This window comes from Trematomus bernacchii, unplaced genomic scaffold, assembly GCF_902827165.1.
Source record: "Trematomus bernacchii unplaced genomic scaffold, fTreBer1.1, whole genome shotgun sequence".
Taxonomy (NCBI): Eukaryota; Metazoa; Chordata; class Actinopteri; order Perciformes; family Nototheniidae; genus Trematomus; species Trematomus bernacchii.
In genome coordinates this window covers 7601594-7628692 of record NW_022987705.1, presented here as the reverse complement: position 1 = coordinate 7628692, position 27099 = coordinate 7601594, and the positions used below count along the sequence as shown (strand labels likewise).

Sequence of the window (27099 nt, the reverse complement as noted above, 5' to 3'; positions counted from 1 at the left end):
GAGGGTGGAGTCGAAGATATGCATTCATAATTCATTTCCAAGCTGCTCTGTGAGGTTTTCTGTGTGAAGTACAATGTGTGTGTCCGTGGGGGGGGTGTGTGTTTGTGAAACTGTCCAAGTAGTACACCTTTGTGGAAGCAAAAGTGTGTGTGTTCATGCATGCTTTATGGCATTTAGATACAGTATAAAGAAGTGTGTGTTTGCACGTCACGGCAAGTGTTAGGGAAGAGTGTGCCTGTGAATGAATGATTTTCAGCTTTCTGTGTTTTTCCAATGGGTCCTCAAACGTGTGTGTGATTGTAGGTGTGTTTGTGTGTGGCCTTGAGGAAGAAAATCTAAACATTAATGGAATTGTGACGAGTGTTGTGGCCCCCATGCTGGAAAATGTCAGGGACACACTGCACTGTGGGTCTTTATTCGCCTCGGGTGAGGGGAGAGAGCGGAGTCACTCTGCCTGGAATCAAATGTTTCAATTCCAAATCACGAATTGCCAAGATGTATTTTGACGAATAATGCTTGTCCTTGAGCGTGTGAAAAAAAGATTACTCGTGGAATAAAAAGAAGCCTAAAATAAAAAAAAAGTTCAAGGAATTCTTTTTGAGTTTAGCTTGTTCAATTTGCGGGATAAATTGGAACGTGTGTATCTGACCCTGACATGAACCAAACCCTCCACCTTAAAGAGTTGTTTAAACCAAATATTTTCTCATTTGCCCCTTGTGGGTTTATCACAATGCAGCTTTTAGATTGAAATGCCAATGCTTACATATATCCAACTCTGGAAACTGTCAACACCTGGAAACTAGAGGTGAATCGAATTTCACATTGTGATGTTCAAAGCACCGAGAATCGACATCTGAAAACCTCAACAGTGACATGTGTTACAAAAAGAAACGTGTCCCAGTTAGACTGGATAATCCACAGACCTCTATGTGAGTTGTTTTCATTTAAACTCCCTATAAAACAAATAGTGGCAATGAACTGAAAGGTACTGCAATCAACAGAAAAAGTACAAAAAACTGAGGGAAGCAGGAAACCAGAGAAAATTAGGATGAAAAGACACTAAAGAATAAAATAAAAGGAAGTGGAGGTCAAGGAACAGAGGAAAGAACAAATATGAAAAATACAGGAATGGAGTTATTGAATTATAGTGGCTGAATGTATCTTTAACATAGCCTGAATCATCAAAACTGATGCCATGCCATATTATTTCTAGGTTGCAGCCATTTTGATGTTTCAACAAAGCAAACAAACAGCTTTCCACTTGAATCTTGTTCAAATTAAATGAGGAACGGAATATCAAAAGGCACGCTCAACATTACAAATCCTGACCCTTGTGTATTTCAAGTCATACCTACATTTAGAATGGATTGTATGTGGTGTGGACACAGAGAATAAAACATTCCCTTAAATACAAAGATTTTTTAATTGTAGTTCAAGTCACAAACTTTGCTATTTTGCCATTTTAGGCTCAACACATTCGTACCACTCCATTGTATTTGGCCTATCCACTGTTTAAGATGTAGAGAGTGATTTTAGCATTACACTCTACATTTTAGAGATAATTAAAGTGGACATATCATGCTATGTTTGAATAATATATTGTAGGGCCATACCTATATAAGGTATATTTATACGTTTTGTTTTTTAAAATACCAAACAGATCATGCATTTTAGCCATGCCTCATTTCGCTCTCCTCCACCCTGTCTTTGCATGCGCTGCAGCTGACCACGCCCCCCTGCAAAGGAGGGGGCCGAGTTACGAGCGTCATGTTACCATGCTGTTACCATGCTGTTACCATGCTGTTACCATGCCACGGCAACCTCTCATTCCCCTGATAGGTGGAGAGTTGGCCATATAGGCGGAGCTCCTCAGTCCTGACGTCAGAGAAATGTTCAAATCTGGATCAGTCTGCATCAGATCCGTTGCAGCCCCGTTTTTAGAGATTTGGGTATGGAGGAAAAGAGAGAGGGTTGTGTTTTCTGACACTTGGTGAGTTCCCTGGAACACCGGGGACACATATTCATGTATAAAAGACATACAAAAGTGCATTTTGCATGATAGGTCCCTTTAAATTAAGAACCTTGCTCTGAAAGCTTTTTATGCAAACCTATATTTATCCTACAGAAACAGTGTCTAATGTATACAGCACTACTGTTGTTCTTCTCTTCTCTTATTCCCTCTTGCACCACAGAAGGTATTTATAGAGTGAATCTTAAGTTGGTTTATTTTTAGAAATATCAGATTTACAAACACATAATGCCAGTGTGCCGTCTTTTGACTTTTTTGTATCCGTCTTCTATCCTCTCAGATCACCAATAAAACACAGGCAGAGATTGAATGTCAAAGTGAGGACAGAGAGCATGAAGCTCAAGAGAAGAGAAGACGGTTGTATTGCAGGAGTGGTTTCAAAGGCTTCAGTGAATGTGTTGAGAAATTATTATGCTGGGACTGAGTCATCACTGGAATCCATTGTACCTGCTGTGAAGGCAAGCTGAAAAGCTGCCATTGAAGCTGCAAACTTTTCAAAGCCACTCTTAAATCATACAGGCGAGAGCGATATATTCAGTGGAGTGCAGTGATGCTAATAGGTTCTCAATGCAGTGAGTCCTTGAGACCCACAGGTGAGCATTTTAGTGAAATTAAGGTTATGTTGAGGTTGGATCTAATATAATTCATTTGTTGAAGAAGTATCTGAAAATGTAAATCCCAAATATGATAAGTGTATTTTCAAAACATTTAACCAATGTCAAAAATCTCTCCGGCATGAAACTAAGACCGTTTTCAAATAAGGTCATTTTAAAAGAGGTAGGACGCAATCTGATAAGATCAGCTGTTGTAGCTGCAGAAAAATAAATAAGCAGTAAAGTTGTCTGGTGTTATTAAATGTACAAGCACACACAAACACCTCTAAATAGGATCTGGAGCCTCCTATTATCAGGGAGTAAATAGGGTGCATCCGCTACACAAATCAATGGTGAGTTTACTGCATCCTTTGTTATTTTAATGTGTCAAGAGATGCAGGACGTGTACCTATCAACATCTCGGGGAGTTTATATTTAAATAGAAAAACAAGACCTCGAAAATTGGAACGCAAACAGGTTCATGATCAAAACCAAAAAGGTAGTTAGGAAATAAACAGAGCAGGAGCCACAGAGGAAATACAGTGTAACAAATTAGACAACAGAAGAAGAGCCGGACGAGATATTTCCAGATGATTCTAACCTTCACAGGAACCTAACACTATGACAGGTGCGGGAGTTTAACCAGCAACCTTCAGATTAGCCCGCTCTGATGACTGATTGAGGGAGTTTAACCGACATGCTCTTCTCGCTTCATTCATCTCTCTTTCGCTGATGGAGCAGAGCTGTGACGCCGCCTGTTCGCCTGTCATACATCCCTCCTCTCCCTTTCACTGCCCTTCTCATATTTCCTGACGGATGTCTTCCCTCCACTATTTTATTGTCATTCCACCTGAGTGTATTTTCCTCCAGCGCCACAGTGTGAAAAACGTCAAAAAGTCAAAAGCGAGCTGGACAGGGGAAAGTGTAGCACTTTGCTCCACTAATATCATGCTAATGGTGTTGTGAGAACGCTTAAAACGGCAGTCAGCTGTAAGCCATTTGAAACATTTCAGTGTGACACTCTGGATTTAGATAGAAGGGGTTGATCAGGCAATTTCATTCCAGCACACTATACTGTATATGCAGTCGTGACTTCAAGTCATTCATCTTTTTGTTGCTGGAGGTTTCACATTTGTCAGCTGCTGGATAACTCATTTTGGAACGAAACTGATCGCATCAAGCTCTGACAGTTCTATAGTCCTTAAAATGATTCTCTATGGGGAGCCTGTTTAATGAGGGACTTGATGCCCATCTCCCCCGCTTGTTTTGGCCAATCAGACTGAAAGATGGCCCATGCCTGCCTGCAAAAGGCCCAGGCAAAGGCAAGTGTGCTGCAACAGCGTGTGATCCAACAAAACAGCCCGTTGACGGATGATCTCTTGGACATGTCACTGTGCTGAGATCGCTCACTTCACTTGTCATTCTGGAGATTTGGATTTGTAACACTTCGTCTTGTTCGCCTTCTGCCTCCTTCCTGCTCTCTTTTCTTAAATCACTCTGCGTTTGATTTACAAGTGTAATCCGAGAGCATGACGGAAATTTCTCGCTCCGAGAGCCTCAAAAACAACGACTGTGAAAACAAGGTGCGGGAGCGCAGACAGTCATCGCCGTGAAAGATTCATGCAATAATAAGTCCTGATGTACTTTTAGCAGTGTTTGTAATAGAGACAGATGGGAAACTAAACGAACAACAGGGAGGAGAGCGGGGGAGGGTGACAAAGGGTGATTCATACCTGCAGTGTAGAGGAGAGAGCAGGGAATAATGTAGTCACAATAACAGGAAAATATATTTTCCTCATGCTGGGGAAATTGGCCTAACAGCTTTTAAGAGAAGAGCCCACTCGGACCCCATGCTGCACTTCTCATTGGCCGGTTGGACAGGCTCATTTCTCCTCGCTCTCCACTGAGGGCTTCTGCCAAAAAACGTTCCAGATCCAGTCAGCGCAAGACACAGGGGGGCAACCAGCACCTCGACTACATCTGCTGTGGAGAGAGTGTGAGTGCACGCTCATTCACACACTCCACAGATGTTAAAACTGACACTCATACACACCATCTCGGCAGACACAGATGCCTTCTGCCAGATCGGGGTCAGTCAGCTGTAACATCCCTGTGAATTAGCTCCAATGGGGGTGCACATAGTGTGTGTTAGTGTGTGTGTGTGTATGAGTGTCACGTTGCATCTGCATTTATGCTTGAAAACTTGTGTGTTATTGTTTGGAATAGTATGCTCATTGTTATCCATGAAATACTTACACACAGACTGTGTTCCCCTGCCAAGCAGCACTGAAGCCTTTGTGGAAATGCAGGTCATTATATGGCAGCAAATAGGATCAATCTCCATAGACCCCTATGTTAAAATGCCCAACTTTACGAATGAACAAAAAATGTTATAGCTCATTTCAATTACATTATCAGTTCAAGTTAAGCACTCTCAGGGGTTTAGCCCCTTTGAGTCACAGGTGGGTGCTGTCTTGGGTCGATGTAACGGTGTTACTGCTAAAATGGCCGAGGCTCCACACTTTGAGCTTCACAATGACTTCTCAGAAACCTATGGGTGACGTCAAAGAAACAACTTTCAGATTTTATAGACTGTTATGTTACCACACACCCAAGGTATTGGGTAAGTAGTGTTTACTGTTTTATGAGGACTCTAATCACATTATTTTACAAAAAACAAGGTTCACTTTTAATATGAGTAGCTCAAGACTCAGATAATATGTCTAGGAATGCAAAGTGAGAGAAAAGTGGCACAAATTAGCATATAATCATCATCAACCTCTCAGTATTTCAGAAATAAGCAATGTTTTTGAGTTATTTCATGATCAAAATAATGTGTACATTCTGTTTCTGTGCCAAGCAAGGATTGTGTGGGTCTCAGCTTCCTGTGTCCTGGTGTGCCTGAATGCATTAGGGTTCCATGTCTGAGGAGGAGGTGCCGCACCTCCTCATTGAAGTCAGAACATCGCCCCTGTTTCCCATTGACACATGTCACCCTGTCGGCCTGTGTTTGTCAGCGTGGTTTCAGTGAAGCAGGACGAAACAGAGCGCAGCAGGCAGCACAACTGTACTCTCGCTCACATCTTTCCTCCGCTAATAGGCAGGAGTTAAATAGGGAAAGCTGTGACCTGCATCATCTGATTATTCATGTGCAGAGTGTGTGTATATGGGAGGGAGGAGTGGGCAAAGTTTTTCTGAGTATAATTAGAGCTTGATTAGTGTTGAGATAAGCTTAGCCTTTCAAATGACCCAATTACTGCATGCAAAGAGGGTAGAGGTTATTTTTGCATTTTCTCTCTTGGTTGCTCAAAAGTGTGTGCATCTGCCTCCGCCCTTAACATTTATTTTTACTGGGCCAGTATGTTGAGTGCTGAACAGATGTCGGAAAGCTGGACTGCAACAGAGAACAAGACCAGGCGGGAAGAATAGACCAAACAGGGCTGGTGCTAATTGTACGATTCCTAGATACCTTTAAAAAAGATCCAGCTTTTTAAGCAAGTCCGCTCAGATTTGGGTGCACTGGGACCACTTAGGGTGCTTCATGATAATGAACATCGACTTTTCTTTCAACTTTTAGCACTTTGCTTCACTGCTGGTTAAAGGCTGACACCACTGTGATGGGGATACTGAGGTTAAAGAGTCTGCAGGTTCCTATTATTATACAAAATAAAAAAAGACTAAATGTGCATGTGCACTAATGACAAGATTACATTTAAAAGATTATTAATGAATTGGGATGAATATATTCTTATTGGGGCTTTCGTATTCTGTCTTAATTGCATCTTTACCCCAACTTTAAAGATGTTACCCGTACTCGGCCTGGGAGTTTTCTGTCAGCTTAATTTGAATTGTTCTAGTTTTTGGGTCGTAAAAGTAGGGCTTTAAATAAAATAAATTTACAAGGCTACAAAATAGTAATTCCTAGGCCACAGAGGATCAATGGTGCGCAGCCGGCAATATTGACCTGATTTGTCTGCAATATGAAGATGGATGTAATGGTTATGTACTATATTACATGAGAGGGGAGGATTATATAGTGTACAGATATTTCAGCTGTGTCTTTGAGGCAATGACGCTATTTAAATCTCTCATTAACTCAGCCAGAGATTTATCACCATTTCAATGAGCAACGCTAAATGATCTTTGGGATTATGCTAAGCTAAATCAACCACCAACAAGAGAGCAGCCGCATCTGAGTGTCTGAGCTAGCCGTCGTCCCTCCCAAACCCCTTCTCTCTTCCTCCTCATTTTTATAAAATTCCACTTTTGTGTTTTCTCCTTTCTTACTCAGTTTTTCCACCAGCTTTTTTGTGGTTTAATCCTTCCACTGCTGTTTAATTTGTTTTGATTATCTGTCTCTGTATGTGGGTGTGTGCGCCTGCGGCCTGCGTGCATGTGTGCGCGCACCTGGGTGCACAAGAGAGTGTTTCAGTGTAACTTTGCAAGTTTTTCTGCAAGTTGAGTATTCATTTGTGTTAATCAGTTTGTGATTGTTTATCTGACTCGCGTCACAGAAGGTCATAGAATTAGTTAGCGATTCGTTAGAAGTCACAGTTGTGTTCTGTGCAGAGCAGACAGACATTTCCACAGCTAACTATATAAATGGTCTACGCTTCGCAGTAGATCCCTGTCACCCCCATCTTCCTCTTTTAGCTCAGTCTCACTCGCTGCGCTCACTTCCTCCCACAACGCCATGCTGTGCCTCTCTTGCCTAGTCTTGGCTTTCATGTTTTAGGAGCTCCTCATTCCCTTTAAGTAAGATATTGCCCATTCCTCTCCTCTCTGGATCCCCTCCTCTCCTTTTCCCTCCCCCTCTCACATTCCCTGCTCTGTTACCTTCTCCCTGTGTTTGCCAGAATGAGTGGCAGGTGTCTCCCCCAGATGCCAAGTTGCAGTTGAGGCAATTCGGTGATGATGGCATGACAAGCAGAATGTGTGTGTGCTGGGGTTTATTTTTATTTTCTCTGTGTATGTGTGTGTTTGTGTTCACTTTACGACTGGCGTGGAGTGATACGAGGAAGACAGAGGAGGGAGATGGCTATTGTAATTGAACCCTGGCTGTGCTTGATGAAGCTTTCGACAAATATCTAGAATAGAATTCAGACAAACAACCAGCAGGGAACAAACGCAGAGGCAGAGAGAGAAGGAGACAATGAGAGGGAGAGTTGTCATTAAAAAGGCATCACTTGCTGAAATGGACAATTACTGGTGTAAGGTAGAAGCTGCGTTTGTATACCAGCCCCGGAGGACAAAAGGACATCGACAGCAGTTTAATTATGATCCAATCAAGCTGGAATACGATCAGCGAACCACCTTCATCTGTGTGGCGTAAAAGACAGTATCACGTTCTAAAGTAAATATTACGTAACATGCCATAAAGTGTGTTAGATACATTTAGGTGACACCCCTACAGTGTCCATACAGGACATATTTTTCACGCTTTTGTATAAGGTATTATAAACTAAAAGTATTCTGCTGATGTGTTTTTCATATAGGATAACATTTGGGAGGACCAATATTGCTATTAAATTTGTATTTTGCTCAAAAAGTCAAAGCTTTAACCCAGCTTTCTAACATTAGCACCGATTCCCAGCAGACTTTTCACTTGTAACAGCAAACAGGTTTGAATCTTAATATCACGTGTAGTGATATTATGTAACTGCAACATGACTGAGTTTACTGTGAATGTCTGGAGTTATTGTTCAGGTATCTCATATAAATATGAGCTTAGACAGTATTTATTTTTGTTTGATTGCTGCCTTTTTCGCTCTTCCCCTGTTCGAGTAATCACATTTGCAAATGATTTAGCACCTAAGACAATTCAGCTGCAGCCCACATACTTCTATTAATCTTTGTTCTGAGAGCCATGCCTGACAAAATCCTGTAAAATATTTCAATCTTAAGAAGGTATTAGGTATCAAATGAGCTTTGAAACATTACTCCCCTTCACCAGAGATTCACGGCAGGCACAAATCACTTTTATTACAACTCCTCCTGATTCATTTCCCTATTTACCGGAGTACTCGGGGAAATGCGTTATGAAGAACTACGGGTGATTTTTATGTAACTTACAGGTCTACATCTTGGCTTAACGCCAGCTTAACGCCTCAAGCTAATTGCTGATCTGCAATTAGTTGTCTATTCAAGTATTGCAGACTGCGCCAGTGCAGCAGGGCTGAAATCAGATTCCAGCACAGAATTGGAGATGGTTCCTAACTGTTGTAGAGAGAAATACAATATATACACTTCCTTTACTTATAATATTCACACCATGAACTTTAAAACTCATTTCTCGTTTTCCGCCTTGCTATCAAAAGCAGACCTCCAAGTCAATCCAGATGATTTCCTTTTAACTAGGCAATAGATGAATAAAATGTTTGAGTGACTGGATGATGGTGGGAGATTTGCTGCCCCCATGTCACATCCATATGGCAGTCAGTACATTTCTGTCATCACTTCCATCTCTACAGCCATCTAAACACCCACATCTGTGCACATTTCCATCAAAAGGGTTCAAATGTAAACATGCACAACTATTCAGAGTACCCACTATAATGCACTATGGAAAGCAAAACAAAAAAATGGAGGATATAATTGCAAAAAATCAAAGAGGCAATGCGGAGCGAGAAGAAAGTCAGATAAAAAGCAATGATGATGAAAATAATAAAAAAGAAAAACATTAGAGACTGCAGGGGTAAACAAAAGGCAACGGCAAAGCAATTGGAAATGCAAACTAACGCTGGAAGCACTATTAGATGTATGTGTCAGCCAGACTGAAGACAATTTGAATGTACAAAAAGATAATGGGGCCAGTGGGGACACCCCCTTGCTGCGTTTACTAAATTTAAACTTACACTAACAGCTGAGAACATCTAAATTGTACTTTGTAAAGCAGTTGAGGCTTAAGCAAAGAAAATTGTCTCATTTATGAAACCCTAGTGCAGGGGTCGGCAACCCCTGGCACGCGGCACTGTAACCAGTGGCACACTAGGAATAAGTGGAATAAGTGTGCAAAATATTTAAATTGTATTTTCGGATCCTGAACGAGACCGCCGCCAGAGCGCGTCTCCCCGTTACCTGCAGAAGGAAGCCATGCACGCAACGCAGCCCCGCTCTCTTTAACTCCAGGCGACTTTCTGCCGCTTTCCTCCGTAATGCAGTGCTGATAGTTTCACCACAGAGGAAAGCACTTCACAAATTGCAGTACCCATAAGGAGCTGTAAAAATGCCGCAGTTTTTGCGTGGCGATCGATATCGGCCGATACTCACTCTCTGCCGATCGATCGGTGCTCTCTAAAAAGGCCGATCGCGAGACGTAAAATACATGACACTTTTCTCTGTGTGCGGAAAAACAAGCTCGCCAAAATGGCTTCACCAGTCTGGCAGTATTTTAAGGTGTCCGAAAATGACAATAAAATAGCGGTTTGCAACGTGTGTGAAGCAGAAATCCTGCAGCTCCACCCGCTGTGACGGACCGGTGAGCGGAGCAGAACACACAAGAGTTAGACCTAACACACTTAGCTATTTTATCTACCTCTGGAACTAGTTATAAATATATTTATTCTTCACTGTCACTCATTACTGGATCAGTGAGCTGCATGAGATACTGACAGGCTGTCAGGAGAGAGAGAGAGGGGGAGAGAGGAAAAGAGAGCGCTTCCGCCCATTTCTCCCGTGTTATTATCCAAAGTTAATGTAAACTTGAATAATGTAGGCTACTTCATTTGAATCTAACAATTATGTTGGTTGTTGTTTGTGGAAGCGCCAGTGAATGAGCCCCATTAACTGAGTTTTAAACATCACTTTTCACGAGTGTTTTCGTCGAGCTCTTCACCCCCCCGTTGATAATTCATGATCGTCGGCACGCTGATAAAAAAAGAAATGTTGAATGGCACTTCATATCAGAAAGGTTGCCGACCCCTGCCCTAGTGTAAGTCAAGCTTATATTTGAAGTAAAAATATATGCACGAGTGGCGAATGTCACAATTTTGACAATAAAATCTAAAAGCTCAATATAATAAAAAATGGAGACAAAAGGTTAATACAAGATACTTTAAGAAATAGACTTCAGTCGAGAGCCAAAAAGTGATTCTCAGTTAGGAACAAACGAGAAAGAACACAAAGTCACAGATACAGAAATGCACATATGTACACATGTCAACACACTCACATACAGAGAAGTAGCCTTTTAGCTAATGAACAGATACATTAGGCGGGGCTGAGCAACACAGGAAGATAGAGATGTGGAGGAAGGAGGCAGAGGAGCATGAAGCAAAAGGGCAACAAAGATGGCTCAGATAAAGCAGAGGAGAGAAGGGGCAGGGAAAAAACGGAGATAAAAATAATTTTGATTACCCGAGGGACTGATTACATGTTGTACAGTATGTTACAGCTTATAACCTTTAGACCAATCAAAGCTGGGAGAAGAATCAGTGTGAAACAGATAACAGTTAAAGAGGAGGGAGTGAGACACGAGCGCATATACAATAATACACGTTCATAAAGAGCCCTTCAGCATAAGCATCAATAATAAATGTGAATTTATCATTGTTTAATGTTTATTATTCAACCTTCCTCCAATAGATAAGAGGTGTTTCTGAATCAGATATCACACAAAAGATTAACAACAATTATATTATCGCAATAGTAAAATCGAAAGTGCTTTCAGTTAAATTCATCTTAACTTTGTTTATTGTAGGTTTGTGTATTATTTGATCAATGTATGCAAGTGTAGAAGGTGGACAGAAAGTCTGCAACCATAGCTGTACAAAAAGGAACAAATACTTTAATAGATATTTAAAAGGCAAACAGATAAACACAAATCCACCTTACATCTACCGATTACCAAGTCTAATATAATTAAAGGTTGCAATCAAGGTTTGAATAAGTGATAAGAAAATGATGTATTGTTTTAGTCACACGTCATAAAAAAAGTTGTTTCATAAAATGATGATCAGTGATGATGATTATTCATGATTAAATAGTAAAAACATGCTAAAATCCACAAATAATTAAGTTGTTGCTGCTAAACCATCTATATTTATAAATGTTAAATATTCATCCATTCATACAGTATTTACAAAGAGTGCACTATTGATTTGCTGTTGGTACAACAGGACAGAAGATGGGCAATCACGACGGCAGCTGTGTTTTTGATGAAAAGGTCAGCCTTGTCAAACAACAGACACTGCTCTCATATGTTCCAGATAAATGCCACACACACACAAGGAGACAAACACATACGCACCGGTGTGTACGTGGTTGCACAAATGTACAGAGCCATACAGACACAAGTGGACTATACACTGGTAATACTGCTCCGTCCTCTGCTGACATTTCAGAACATGTTGTTCTTTACAGAGCGGACCGGCGGTGTCCTGCACAAACTGACATCTGTCCATCACATCTGTCCCTGCCACTTACACACACACACACACACACACACACACACACACAACCACACGAGGCTGGACACAGCACATGGTGTTCATATTGAATCGTCACTCTCTCCGTCTGGAAGTTGCTCCCTGGATCAGCATGCCTCCACCCTCTACCCTTTTTTTTTTTTTTTTTACCCCTCTGGCCATATAATACATCAAACACTGGAGTGATCCAACGCGGGGGGAAAACAATCTAATCAAAGATACAAGTGAGACGAGAGGGATCAAAAAACAAAAAGTAATATCCACTTCACAGGCATGCTGCAGATGATTCCCCTTCATCCTGCACCTCCCTCTCCCTCTTTCCCTCCTTCTCACTTCCCCTTATTGTGGGAATGTATTACAGGTGAGATGCGTGTTCACTTGTAAGCAGGAGAAACATCGATTTTCTGTCGCCTTTAGAGGATAACCAAAGGATATAACACTGTGTAGCGGTAGATAGGATGCTGTCGATGAGGGTGTGTGTGTGTGTGTGTGTGTGTGTGTGTGTGTGTGTGTGTGTGTGTGCGTGTGTGGGTGTGTGGGTGTGTGGGTGTGGGTGTGATCATCAAGATTGGTCCAAGGAACTCATGAATAAAAATGTGACAATCATACTCCCGCACAGTTGAAACAATAAACAAAGACCCACACACACTCTGCTCCTTTGTTGTGTGTGGTGTTGAAGGGGACGCTTGGTATTCGGGATTTCCAAGGTTTTTGTAAAACATCACGGTGGTCTTTATTTGAGTTGAGATGAAGATAAAGCGAAGGATAGGCAAGGTTAAGGTACAGAGTAAACAGTTAGAAAAATGGAGTAATAAAACAATACCTGAATGTGTGTGTGTGTGAGATTGTTGTCGTCGTTGTAATTTGTCTTCACTGAACCATATTGTTGTCCTTGTAAACTGAGAGCAATGAGTGTTTCATTTAAGATGTGTCTGATAACAGGAGCTCTGCTGTATGAATTCTATTAACTCTGCTTGTCCTTCTCTCACGCTCTCTTCCCCTTCATCTCTTTGCTTCTCTCAGGTTATGGCGGGGTGGAGTTACTGTTGGTGCTGTGTGGCCTGGATCTCTCTCTGCCTTGCCCTCGTCACTGCATCTGCTACACCTCACCTAGCACGGTCTCCTGCCAGGCCCACAACTTCCATGCTGTGCCTGAGGGCATCCCGGCCCAGAGCGAGCGAGTCTTCCTGCAAAACAACAAGATCCAGCGGCTGCTCCGCGGCCACTTCTCGCCCACCACCACCATGTTGTGGCTTTACTCCAACAACATCTCCTACATACAACCCTCCACCTTCCACGGCTTCGACCGCCTGGAGGAGGTGGACCTGGGGGACAACCAGCACCTGCAGGCCGTGGCCTCGGACACCTTCCTGGGCCTGGGCCGGCTCCACGCCCTGCACCTGTACCACTGCGGCCTGATCACGCTGCCTCCAGGGATCTTTGCAGGCCTCACTAATCTCCAATATCTCTACCTACAGGTACACGGATAACAGCCTCTTTTTATCTCTACTGTACATTGCATCTGCCACCGCAAGCGCATTCTGGTTTAATCCGTCCATCAGCCTGGCTCAGCACTTAATGCCTTTTCTGATTACATTTATTTTAATTGGACACAGAACGCAGCCCTCAGACTAAAGTAACCCCACAGGATACCTTTTGTGATCAACCGCTGTTGGAAAACAATACATAAATTAAAATTGAAATTTAGAAATGATTTTATTTACATGGCTTTGAGGAGAAAAGTTTGCATTATACAGATATACTTAAGGATCTCATATCCATATAGCTAATGGTTATATAAATTGACACTGACGCTCAGTGGGGTTAAGGTTACAGTTTAAACTGCATCATCCCTACATCATCTATTACCACTTGTCAGATTTACAGAAAACCATAGATAGTGGTGATGGGAACATCAACCATGATTATTGACAACTGGCCCAATTCCTCAGAATCCTTGACAGGAAACCTTCCTGACCCCTCATACACAGTTTTCTTTAGCTACAAGCCTATAAAAACACATACAAATCATCAACTATGCGACCGTTCTGCATAAAATTAAAATAAAAGGTTTTTAATCCTATGCCTAGTCCAGCTATTTCCCGCGCACACTGTACAAGGGCATTCTACTGCGGAAATGAGGGAAAGTGATCATAACGTTTTTTAAATAACATATCACAAGACAGCAAATGAATGTAAACATGAAATAATCAAAGTGATGTTCACTGCACTGCGCCCCTTTAAAGGCTTTGTTTTCAACTTGTATTCTTCCCCTACATCCTTGCAGGACAACCAGCTGGAGTTCCTGGAGGACGATCTGTTCATCGACCTCCTGAACCTCAGCCATCTCTTCCTGCATGGCAATAAACTCTGGAGCCTTCGTCAGAACACTTTCCGTGGTCTGGGGGTTTTAGACCGCCTGCTTCTCCACCAGAACCGAATCCAGTGGGTCGACCGCCAGGCTTTCCATGACCTGCGGCGCCTCACCACCCTCTACCTGTTCAACAACTCTCTGACCGAGCTCTCCGGATCCAGCCTGACTCTCCTGCCGGCGCTGGAGTACCTTCGACTCAACGACAACCCCTGGGAGTGTGACTGCAAGGCGCTGTCACTCTGGGATTGGCTGCGGAGGTTCAGAGGCTCCACCTCCTCTCTGATGTGCGTTTCACCACCAGAGCTGGCGGATAAGGACCTGAAAACGCTGAAGAAAGAGGAGCTGCCCAGTTGCCTGTCCACCGAGGGTCACGCTCAGGGTGGGCCGGGCAGAGATATGGAGAACGGAGACTCTTTGAACCACCTGAATCGCCACAGAAACCATCACAACCCCCACCAGCGGCCGTACCTGCCCCATGGGGATCAGTACAGTTTACCTACCCCCTCCCCACTCCCGCGCCCACCTAAGGGAAGCCGCAGAAACTGTACCCGCCGGGGCCGCAAGGCAAAAGGGGGGCTCAATGAGGTGCAGGTACTACGGGAGGGGGGTGAGAAAGACTATACTCCAGACGATGGTAAATATGACCTGTCTGGAAATGGAAGGAGGAAGAACAAGTGCATCCCCAGAACTTCCATCGGCCCACCAAGTGGGGTCATGAGAGCCAATAATAAAGCAGGGTCACACTTTGCAGATTACATTTTCTGTTTACCATCAGCTCTGTTGCTGTCACTCATCCCCGTCCTCCTACGCTGAGACAGGAAATGGACACTTTTTGCCGGTGATGCAGAGTTATGATTCATTCTCCTGAACCACCCTGCCCTGGCTCGTTAACTGAGGCATGTGTGCATTACTGTGTGTGTACATAACATAATCAAATATCTACTGTCGAAGTATCCCTGTGGTATTTAGGCAGTAATCTTTACAAGTCATAATCAAAACATGGAAGTCAGGGAAAACAATTCAGCCCATTTCTTTGATGATGTCACCAAGAGAAACATCAGGAAAACTTTACATTTGTCTCCGTGGCATTAATGGCTTTACTGAATTCATAAACTTATGAAAACTGTACAGACGCATTAGATAACAAGCCAATGATTAATTCAAGTAACAGCGAGAAGAACGCACAATAAGGATCAGAACAGTTCACGGCTCAGTCTCTATGTTTAGCCCTCTTGACACAAAATGCACCCTCCGTCTCTCACTCATGCTGAGACAAAGACCGTCATTAATAACTGTCACACTGCTCACTCAACAGCACCTTCAGATCCAGAAACTAAATGCTACAGACACAAGTGGCAGTAAAAATGTGTCATCTTAGATGCATTAATAAATACATTCACGAAATAGCTCATAAAAAGGGTTTTATTTGCATGTCTCACAGGAAGGTGAACCTGAAACATATTGACGCACAAATGTATCCTTGCCTATTTGTCTGAACTCACACTGGAGATGTGAACAGTCTATTGAACTGATATTTCTTCAATCTAGTCCTATTTGTTGATCATCTAACCCATGAACTTAAAAGCCATTCAGAACCAACATTTCATTATAAGAGCCAAGCCATCAAAGTCATTGTAAATGAGTGAATGAAAGTCTGTGTCACTGTTTGTACGAGTGTGTCTACTAAGAAAAAAGAAAATTCTAAAGCCATGCGGGTAGAACGACACTAGATAAGAGTGCCTAATTACAGCCAGTGGCCAACGTTGACCAACCATGGAGGTAGAGGATGGTTTTGTTCACTCTTCGACCTAACGGCAATGAAACAGATGCTTCAACGAGCCTGAAGGGTCAAGGCCAGGCCAAGGAAAATCTGAAGACAGGGCCTGGCTCACAAAAAATGATGTACTTTCCTCTGTAATTCTGTGGAGAATTATTGGGAAACAAAATATATATATTTGAAGCAGTGATGATTCAATCCAAATGAACACAGGAGGGTTTTGATTGCTAGAAAAAAAGCCATCAGGAAGGAGTTACTGATGACCAACACAATATCTCCTGCAATGGACTCTAAACAACTGCTTTTACTGGAAAACAAAAGCAGTTGATAATCTGTGAAGTTCCCACAGTGCAAAGAGACAGACAAACCTCTACTGCATTCCCTGGTCTTGTCCTTGTGATGTGTTCAGGGTGCTCCAAAACAGACGGACTTGAGGATCTGTAAACCCTGATTGGAGAGTTGGATATTTATGCTGCTACTGTACGTCCGGCAAAGTGGGAACTTTCTGTGTCTTGGGATTCTTCTTCAGGAAATAACAAGGACAGAGAGGACTATGGGACATGGAGCGGTTCAAGCACACAAACAAACCTAACAAAGCCCGGTCACCTTCACGGCCTGCCTGTCACACACATATAACCCCTATAAGTCCGGGGCTTTCAAATCCCACAGCAGAGCACCACAGGTTTGACTTTAGACCTCTAGAACTACTTCAGAGTCACTCACCCAAAGTCTCAAATGCACAACTCCAATGAGGTCAACCTGTACAGAAACACACGGACCTCCGGGTATACTTAACTAGCCAGTAATGCTAAAAGTCTTGATTTCCTTTAGCATTGAAATGTTCTATTTTAAGAAGGATGCCTGTATGCAAAGATTGACCTAGCTATAAAAAGCTAAAATCATGACATGCTGACAAAAAGCACAAGAAATGAATAGTGTGGTTTTGCGGGCAACTTTAAAGTGTTTGGATGGGAATCAGAGAGCAGGGGCCACATCATCTGCTTGTGTGTTTCCCGCTGAGCCCTGCCTTTTCATGTCTATCTATCTAGATGTTGGGGACAGACCTGTCACTGGTGTCATTCCCCTGACATGTAGGATTAGAGACCCCCTTCTGGTAAACTTGTTTGTGCTGCTGTGAACCCAGAGGTGATGTAAATTGTGTCTGTTTATTCCTGTGAGGATTTGTTTTGTAAAAAAAAAAGAAAGAAAGTACAACAAAAAAAAAAGAAAGAGAGAAATTCTCTGTTTTGTTTCGGTACTTCGCTAAAAAAATAAACAGGGAGCCAGGGGCTGGGACTTTTTTTATTTAATACGATTACTATCATATATTTTTTTCAGTTCTGTCTTTTATTCTGCTGACTCATTCAAGATAAACGGTAAGCTGCACTGTCCCCTTCCTGCGCCTCCTCTTTTCTTCTGTTCACCCCTCTCTTTTCTCCCTTCCTCATCCTCTCCTCCTCCCTCTCTCCCATATGCTCTTTTTCTTCCACCCTCATTGCTCCCTCCTTCCCCCACTACTCCTTATTCTTCCTCTCCTTTCTTCCTTTGTGCAACCCAAATGTTTTGTATGTGGTTATCAAACAATGCCAGACTCAAAAGCTGTTTATAAATAACATTAAACAGAAAGTGTCCTCAAATGGCTGATGTGGTCTGTTTTTTGTTCACCTTTCTTTTGTAAGTGCATATGCACATCTGTGTGCGCATGCGTGCGTGTCCGTGCGTGAATGTGTCTAATCGACACACCTTCAAAACGAGCCCTGAGGCTGAATGATAAGGCAATGAAAAGGAAAGAGAAATGGTTAGAAAGTTTTTTTTTAAAAAGGTAATGGTATAAGTATGCACATTCATCTACTGCAGGGAGAGAAACACAGCCACATTTAACCATCATGCCCTAGTTTCACATTCAGCAGCCTCGCATAAAATATGCATCAGAATGACTGTAAGCACAAGCACACACACAACCTCACAAATACACACACCTGTCAAGCAGCATTAGCACAGGGTGAGGGTTTGAGGGAGGTATCTTCTGTCAGGTCAAGGTGAGGTCAAATGGAGCGCTGGCACGTCTACCTTGATCCTGTGCACGGTGCTCACATTTTGGGTTTGCACGCGGCACTGCATAGTTCTACGTCTGCGTGTGTTTGTGTATTATATGTGCGTGTCCACCGGTGTACCGAGGATGCCCACTGTCACGGCAGATCCAGCCTGACAGCCGGCCAGGGCATGGGAGGTGTGCCTCTGAGAGACAGTATCACTGCTCCGTTTGTAAAACAAAGCTGACAATTGGGAGAGAGAGGAAGAGAAAAGCACAAGGATTTAAAGGCAGAGGGGTGGAGATATCTGCGGAAGAAATCCATGAAGTAGTTATCAGCACCAAACAGACCAGCAGCCAGGGGAGAGGAAACAGGAATAATATGGGTGGCTGCAGCATCAGCGCTGACTTGTGTTCAGTCAATAACTACATGTGTCCCAAACTAAGCCTGAATCATGCGTGTGTTCACCCATGCAGAAACACTACATGTGATGAGGAGCAGCGGCTGTAACGGAGCACTGAGTCCATTTCATAGCCGTTTCTAAAGTAGAAGCAACATGGGTAAAGGAACATTAATTATGGAGGAACTTCAAAATATATCATGTGTATGTAAGAACTGTGGAGGAAACCTCTGTGTAGCAATGCAGTGGGAGTCACCGACTCAGGAAAGAGACACGGTGAGAGTTGCAGCTTTTGATGTCAAACACTGATGGGTTTATTCAGAGTATCGGCCGGAGGATTCACATCACAAATCACGAGTCAGAGGGTCTGACTTCACGGGAGAGTTGCCACGTCAATTCTGAAGAGCCTCTCTCTATGTTAGACCTTTTAACTGGTTCACAGAGAGTAATCAACATCTCTGAGAGAGTAGACTAAACAGCTGGGAACACTGAACCACTTGCGCCCGACACTTATGGCCTCAAAGATTTCACACCTTAGAGTCCACAAACACCGATAAAGAAGTGCCTCAGCGTTCTCACAACAATTACCATTCGTGCCAGACAAGTTGACCGGTCACAAACTGGTAACAACAACACATATGGCACCAATGCCTTTCCTTAAAGTGGACCTATCATGCTATATTTGAATAATATAGTGTAGGACCATACCTATATAAGGCATATTTATACTTGTTTTTTTTCAAAATACCAAACAGATCATGCATTTTAGCCATGCCTCATTTCGCTCAATTTGACATTTTTTTGCTCTGTTTTTGCAAGGGCTCATTCTGTGAGAACAGCACCACCTACAGGCCTGGCATATGCACTACAGCGTCTCCAGCGCTTTCGACCGGCAATGGCCGTGGCTGTCTCCTCCTGATTGGTGGAGTTGGCCCAATAGCCGTAGCACCACTGTCCTGACATCAGGACAGTGTTCAAATCTGGATCAGTTTTTATCAGATCCGTTGCAGCCCCTTTTTTAGAGATTTGGGTAAGGAGGAAAATAGAGAGGGTTGTGTTTTCTGACACTTGGTGAGTTCCCTGGAACACCGGGGACACATATTCATGTATAAAAGACGTACAAAAATGCATTTGGCATGATAGGTCCCCTTTAAAGGAGATAACAGACGTCAGAGTAGATCATAAAACGTCACAGAGCAAAAGGTTAGATATCTAGAAGAATTATTCCTTAACAGAACAATAAAGAATGGCCTGTGAGGTTTTCAAGTAATGGAAAGAGGGTCGAAACTAATATTGAAAAAAGGAGGATGAAAGAAATAATGAAACGTTTAAATAAAGCAACAATAAAGATACAAAAATAAAGGTAAAGATGGAGGAAAGGAAGAAGAGGGGCAAAGTGATAAAATAACAAATATTGCAGAAAGTATAGTAGAAGAGTGAAAGCTATGAAGAAAGACAAAGAGGATATGATAATAAGTGAGAATGGGGGAAAGTATGAGGGAAGAAAAAATTATGGAAAGCAAGAAAGTCTAGATGGGAAAGAGGTAGGAAGCTAAATAAAATAAAATCAATAGATATGCTCTTAAGGACAATAAGAGGAATGTGAGAAGCATTTTAGGATAGAAAACAACGTAGTAAGGAAGGAGAGAATGTATCCATAGAGACACATGTATACAGGCTCCATGATCAAACAGAAGAACAGCTCATCCACTAGTTCAGTCCCTAAGCTGAGGATCTGAAATAGCCGCATGTGAATATTTATATATGCCTATGTTCCCTTCCAAAGGCAAAGAGGCCAAGCAAAATTGATTTCTCTGTGTGAATCCCCGAAGAGTTGAGACTCAGCAATAGAAGAGCAGAAGAGAGGCAGGGAGAGTGAAAAGAAAGAAATAAAACAGTGCTAGAAAGAACAGTGTGAAACAAGCGGAAAACTGGGAAATGAGAAACGCCTTCAATGAATTGCAAATGTATGATGTTTCCACTAAACTGATGCATACAACATTTGTCCTGTACTCACTCGCTCTCAGAAGCCAATGTTCCCTCTACTTGATTTGATTTTCGTTACCGACGCCATCCAAGCACATGGCGTCCCATCATGCACCAGCTCACATGCCTTGCAGTACCCTTCTGTAAGCACCATTTAACAGCAGCCGTCTTTTCAGTACCATAACTCCGTCTGGCTTCATTACACACATTACAGCCGGATATCTGATTCTAATTAGGAAGAAGGTCAAAGTGTGGGGCTGTAATGGAGGAAAACTGACTCGCAGCCATGAACCCACAGGCCTAAATCCTGTTAGATAAGAAAAATCTAACAGCCTTTCTGCTCAAATCAAAACTTTCATCACAATCAATCACACTTTTACATTTAATTGCGTCTCATTTTACTATTTGTAGCCTGAACCTGCCATTCTGTGAAGTTCCATTATTCAATACATCTTCATCTTCTTAAAAAGGGTATCAAAAGTTAATGTGCACTTGAACAGTCAGCCGCAGTGAAAGACATTTTCAACCTTTCAGCAGCATAATCTGACACGTGGAAGTCATAATGACATACGCGGCTTTATCGTCTGTTGTGTCGGTAATGCTGAATCAAAACGTGTCAGTGTGTTTTCATCAGTTTAAGAGTCTTGCTGCAGCTTTATTGAATGTTTCATCATCCTGGATGTGTTAAATAAGAGAAGTGTCTGCATCTTCACCGCAACACGGCCCCCTCGGCTGTGTCAGATACAATATTTGTGTTGCTAACTAAACTTCTGCACTGTTCCCTTGTCGAAAAAAACAGATCAAACAAATCAATCGAGACACATAAATGACACTCGTTACCATGATGGTTCCCACCAGGATTAAATATAATTTATTATGTTTTTTTTTTATCTTACTGTGAACGAAAGTACTTAGCTTATTGAGAAAAAATGTTGGTGACCTGATGGTGGCAATATAGAAATATTCAGTGGGAGGTCACCAAAGTCATTGAAACTCATCTCCTGCATGAATGTCTGTAAAAAAAGTCATATTAATAAAATGTAGTAGTTTTGGGATATTCCCTGTGGATCAAAGTGGTGGAACAACCAACAGGCATGAAATCCCTCGAGCCACAGCGCTAGAACTGCTAAAATGTGTCATCCGTGGTCAATGGTTGTAAATTGTGTGTGGAAATGTTTGACTTGAACACCTTTGGCTGCACATGAACATGCCGTTATATCTCACAGCTCTGCCGGTCGTCCCCTGCAGGCTGCCCGCGGGGGACGACCTTCATGCGACTCTCTGCTGCCTCATCACCAGGGTGTTTTCAGTATTTTCCGTGGGAAACTCTACAGAAAATGCTCAACTGTCCTTCATTAAAAAGCACCAAGATCCTAAATCAGGTCAGACACAAGTCAAGCAGCAATGTCCACTGACCCGTGTAGACCGCTCACTTTGAGACCAAGGTGCAAACAGGAAAGCATCATCACGCCAAGAATCACCACAGTCTGAGTGCTCTTCAGTCTGACGCCGGTTACTTTAAGCTCCTCCCACTCAAAACCGTCCCTGAGGGATATGAAAATACTTTATTTTTTCCTACTTTTTCTCAGAAAGAGAAAAAAAAGTCTGGAACATCACCCAGAGCTCCTGCGCTAATGGGATCCTATCTATTATTTCTCAGTGCTGTGCTGTGCTGTGCTGGGTTCCTCGAGGAGACAGCGTCTGACTTTCAGTCCTCTACCTGTCAAAGATGCTGTCATGACTTAATTCCTACACCATTAAAACAGTTACTAAATCAGCCTACTATCACCTAAAGAACATATCTAGGATAAAAAGACTAATGTCACAGCAGGATTTGGAAAAACTTGTCCATGCTTTTATCTTCAGTAGACTCGACTACTGTAATGGTGTCTTTACAGGTCTCACAAAAAAATCTATTAGAAAGCTGCAGCTAATTCAGAACGCCGCTGCTCGAGTCCTCACTAACACTAAGAAAGTGGATCACATCACTCCTGTTCTGAAGTCCTTACACTGGCTTCCTGTGTGTCAAAGAATAGATTTCAAAATATTGCTGCTGGTTTATAAAGCTTTGAATGGTTTAGGCCCAAAATACATGTCTGACCTACTGCTAAATTATTAACCATCCAGAACTCTCAGGTCTTCAGGGACTGGTCAGCTTTCTGTCCCCAGAGTCAGAACTAAACATGGAGAAGCAGCGTTCAGTTATTATGCTCCAAATATCTGGAACAAACTCCCAGAAACCTGCAGGTCCGCTGCAACTCTTACTACTTTTAAATCCAGGGCCGAAGACTTTTGTTTTTGCCGCTGCTTTTAATTGAACTATTCATATCTTAAACTGCACTGTAACTTTTATCCATGTATTTTTTCTTTTAATGTTTATTTTATTATCTTTTATTTTTAATGACTGATTTTAAATGCCATTTTCTTAATGTCTTCCATTTTTGTAAAGCACTTTGAATTGCCTTGTGTTGAAAGGTGCTATATAAATAAACTTGCCTTGCCTTGCCTTACGGTACCATAAAACTTTCGATATGATTAATTATTTGCAGCTTTTTTTTTTTTTACTGTAGCAGTGAGTAATTCTCCTTTCAGTTTTGAGATAGTTACGTTCAGTTTTGTGGGATTGTTCATTTTTCCCTGTTTGCTGAGGGTGATTTTCTTTCTTTCGTCTTGTTATTCAGTTTGATGGTAAATAAAAGGCTTGATTGGCTAAACAGCAAAACTATACAGCAACTCTAAAAAGTAGAACGTGTAAATATAATATAAGCATTTACTGCATGAATTGAAATGTTTTCAACTTCCTCATTAAGGGTCCAACTGGATTTGCTCTGAAACTGCAACATCAGTCATGTCATGTCAAATAGAAGTTTTGTGTTTGTTTGACTTTGAGGTCAATTTTGTGGCAAGCTAGATAAATCACTGTGTTACATTTCATAATATGCATCAATATATTTGATTGAACTTTCCATTTTAAACTGGTTCTGAACACATAAATGTACTGACATAAACACACATGGGTATGGCAAACACAGCACACATATAGTCAGAAAATTCACACAGACTTGATTGGTGTGAATATAGAAGATGAAGAGTAGATATTTGACGTCTTTGCTGTGATCTCATATTTTCCACAAGCACACATCACGCTCAGCTCAGCAGAGATCACACAGTGATGATACACTTCCTTGAAAACCACATTAGATACAGAGCCAAGATATTATTTAGATATATGGATGCCGTGTGGTTATTCCCCTACAGAGTAACTCCAACCAGTGCAGGCAAATCCTAATTAGTGCACTGATATGGACTGATCTAAAACCAGAGGTCAACCTGATTTGCAACAGCAGGTTAAAACACATCACCTGCACACACAGTAATTATTCACTAGCTGACACAAGCACATGAACATCTCAAACATACTTATGGCTCAGACAATGATAAGCAGCAGGCCATCAACACATGGAAACAAGTGCATTATACTGAAACCATACAGTATGAAAGCATAAAAAATGCACCAGCCAAAACAATGAAAATAAATAAGACATAACAAGAAAGAAAATACATACAAATGCAGATAATGAACAGAAATAGACTGCAGCAGTAAACAGACACAAAGATATCAACCACAACAGATCAACACTTTAGCCCAACCAATACTGGATACAGAATTTCAAATATCAAATACCAAAATTCAATTTTAAGATAAATACATTCACAAAAACTCAGCCAAACTTCTTCGCAGCAGATGTATGAGCAAGAGTGTCAAAGTGTAATTTCATGACAAAGTAGTATATCCCAGCTGTATGAATTAATAAATAATACCATGCCATTTCACTTGGAATCAAATCAACTCTAGGACAACAACCAATGTCACCAGCAGCCTTATTGCCAAGCACACAAATCAAAGACATCCAATCATAGCATGCATGTTTTCATGGGAAAAGGCCACTTACCTTTGTGAAGTTGATCAGTGATGCTTCTGAGTCTCAGTGGTGCTTTCATCTTGGGACAAAAAGCTGATATGTCAACCATCAAGGAGAGAGGGGTCCAGCCATCAAGGACCAAAGCTGATTTTAATCCACAAAACCAGCCTGAAGGGACATGCTTAGACTTCGCAGGTAAGTGTCTTTTTAAATTAGTGTTTGTAACAGAGCTAGCAGGCAGAGCAGTTGAAAAGAGAGGCATGGCACAGCTAGTTTAAACTGCGAAAAGGTGCGTCTGCCAGGCTGCTGTTTCAGCCTTTCGTTTGTCACATGTTGCAGGAAACTAAATACATACTTTTAAAGGAGAACGTGTCCAACCGTTTTAATTGGCAACTGAATTTCACTCGCAGAAATTATAACTTTGAAATGTGTCCAGCTGTAGTGAACTTATATTAGCCATACACTTCATGATATAGGGCTACTTCCACGCGTTGGCCAAACTACAACTTTAACCGTATGTTTGGTCAAAGATAGTTTAATAAAACACGACACTCCACTCTGTTTCATTTTCATGTTTAAGTAATAAAGAGTGTCTTTTTGCCATTTACTGTATTCAAAAACACGAACAAAGTGGCCACTCTTTCATTATATAGACGATCTACGTGATAGCGTCAGTTCTTTACGGTTATTAGAAGAAAATGTCAAATCAAACAATTCAAAAGTAAAAGTGCTCATTGTTCAGATAATTGCTTCTTTAATAGGCTACATTATCATATTATTGGATGTTCTTTTGTGTCTACATGTAAGCAGCACTTATTGGTGTAGCTGGTCAAGTGCAGCTAATTTAAACAATTATAAATACTGTTAAGTGCATTACCATTGTATTATAATTAATAACCTCATTATAGTTTCCCAACATGCAAAGTAACTAGCGACAACAGCTTGTATGTAGTAAAAAAATAAGAATGTTCCCTCTGAAATTTCAAGCATATTGTAGCAGGGAATAGCAGTAGCACCTCAACATTGTTCTTGTAAGGTACCATTTTTGAGTAAATGAATGTACTTCTCTACGACTGTTATACAGAAATGATATGTCAGTGAATGTCAGACAGAAAACTTGCTTCATGTCCCAGAAGTTCACTTTTATCCAGATGACTTAAAGCATTGATCCACCTAAACATCATGCAACTAAATGTGTTTGCATTATTCATAGCTGTTGTATAATACTACGTAGATCATCAGGCGTTTGGTTCATTACAAATAATTGCAATGTATCTCCATGCATGACAGGTAAATTATAATATGTTTCTCTTTGTGTTCAGTCCTGAATGGCAGACTTCTGTTGAAAGTAACTCTCTCTTTGCCGGAGCTCCAGCACATCGAGAACAGTACAGAAATGGGTAGTGATCATCTGGTTGCAGAAGGCAAATGAACCATCTGTTGACATCATCTACTGCTCTGAAATCTATGAATGATTAAGAATCTGTATTCAGACCACACAGTGTGATGTTCAGATGTAATCCTCTTAGCACAAGGATCAATACTGTATCAAACCACTGTGAACTCTCTCATGAACTTGGCAGACCTTACCAGTATTGCACGTCTGATTTATTGGCACATATAACATAAAAATCTATAGATAATACAGAGAAAATTGACTGTATGAGAGAGGAATAAACAGCATGACAATATAAGTATACATTCCCAGACAGGGAGCAGCAGGGTTGTGAGTCTCTCAAAGTGCAGTGTGCAAATGTACAATAGGGTGCTCAGGCCTCAGAACACACAATAGTGAGACTGTCCTTCTTAAAGTGAAGAATGACTTTCGTCTGTCCGCAGACGCTGGATAATGTTCAGCTGTAATCCTCTTAGCCCCGAGTGCAGGTTTCAACTCTTCACCGCTCCATTTCGATCGGCTGTGTCAGAATCTGTCCGTAAGGTTACTTACATGGCTTCTGTTATTGTGTCCTACTTAACCGCTCGGGGTCAAAAGGCCAACACACTTATCATGCGTACGTCACATCACACACATGTATTGTTTTAGGAATATTGTAAATGTTTTAATCATTTATCATGTTATTCTAAATGTCTAGTAGTGCATATGTAATATAAAGCTGGTATGAAATGTGTGATGTTGTAGCATTAGGAATGTTGAGAGGGAATAAATGGAGCAGTCCTCATGAGAAGTAGATGATATTCTCAGGAATGCTTTCAATTAATGGCTTCTCTCTTTCTCTTATTAATTCAAGCCTAAGCATTCGGCAAATTAAAACCACATGGAGGGAGAGAGAACAATGGCAGAGTGTAGGTGGCTTGTGCCTTGAGCTTTTTGTGTGTGCGAGTGCACATTTCTAGTGTTCACATAATGACAGACAACACTCAGGAGATGGGAGAAAGCAGAGTGGGGGGAGAAAATAAGGAGGAACAAAAGAGTTTCTCGTCGTTCTCGTTCTTATTTTCCTCTCCTCACATCCCCACTCTGTTTATGTGACTTGTGTTGCAGATGACCTGATCCATCATGGTTTAATCTGTTTTTTATGAGCCTGTCTGAGCCGTGTG

General features: G+C 41.7%; 1 protein-coding gene and 1 long non-coding RNA gene across 2 annotated transcripts in view; one reads left to right on the top strand and one right to left on the bottom strand.

Annotated features, from left to right (window-relative positions):
• LOC117490176 (reticulon-4 receptor-like 1) overlaps positions 1-17829 on the top strand; it is an 82460-nt gene extending 64631 nt beyond the window's left edge. Inside the window, exons 2-3 of the mRNA XM_034139790.1 lie at positions 13071-13525; positions 14335-17829. Coding sequence (XP_033995681.1) covers positions 13071-13525; positions 14335-15234 — 1355 coding nt within the window. The 3' untranslated portion in view covers positions 15235-17829. The remainder of the gene's footprint in view (positions 1-13070; positions 13526-14334) is intronic.
• LOC117490179 overlaps positions 1-25011 on the bottom strand; it is a 39373-nt gene extending 14362 nt beyond the window's left edge. Inside the window, exon 1 of the long non-coding RNA XR_004556659.1 lies at positions 24571-25011. This is a non-coding gene — a long non-coding RNA (uncharacterized LOC117490179). The remainder of the gene's footprint in view (positions 1-24570) is intronic.
• Positions 25012-27099: the final 2088 nt, after the last annotated feature.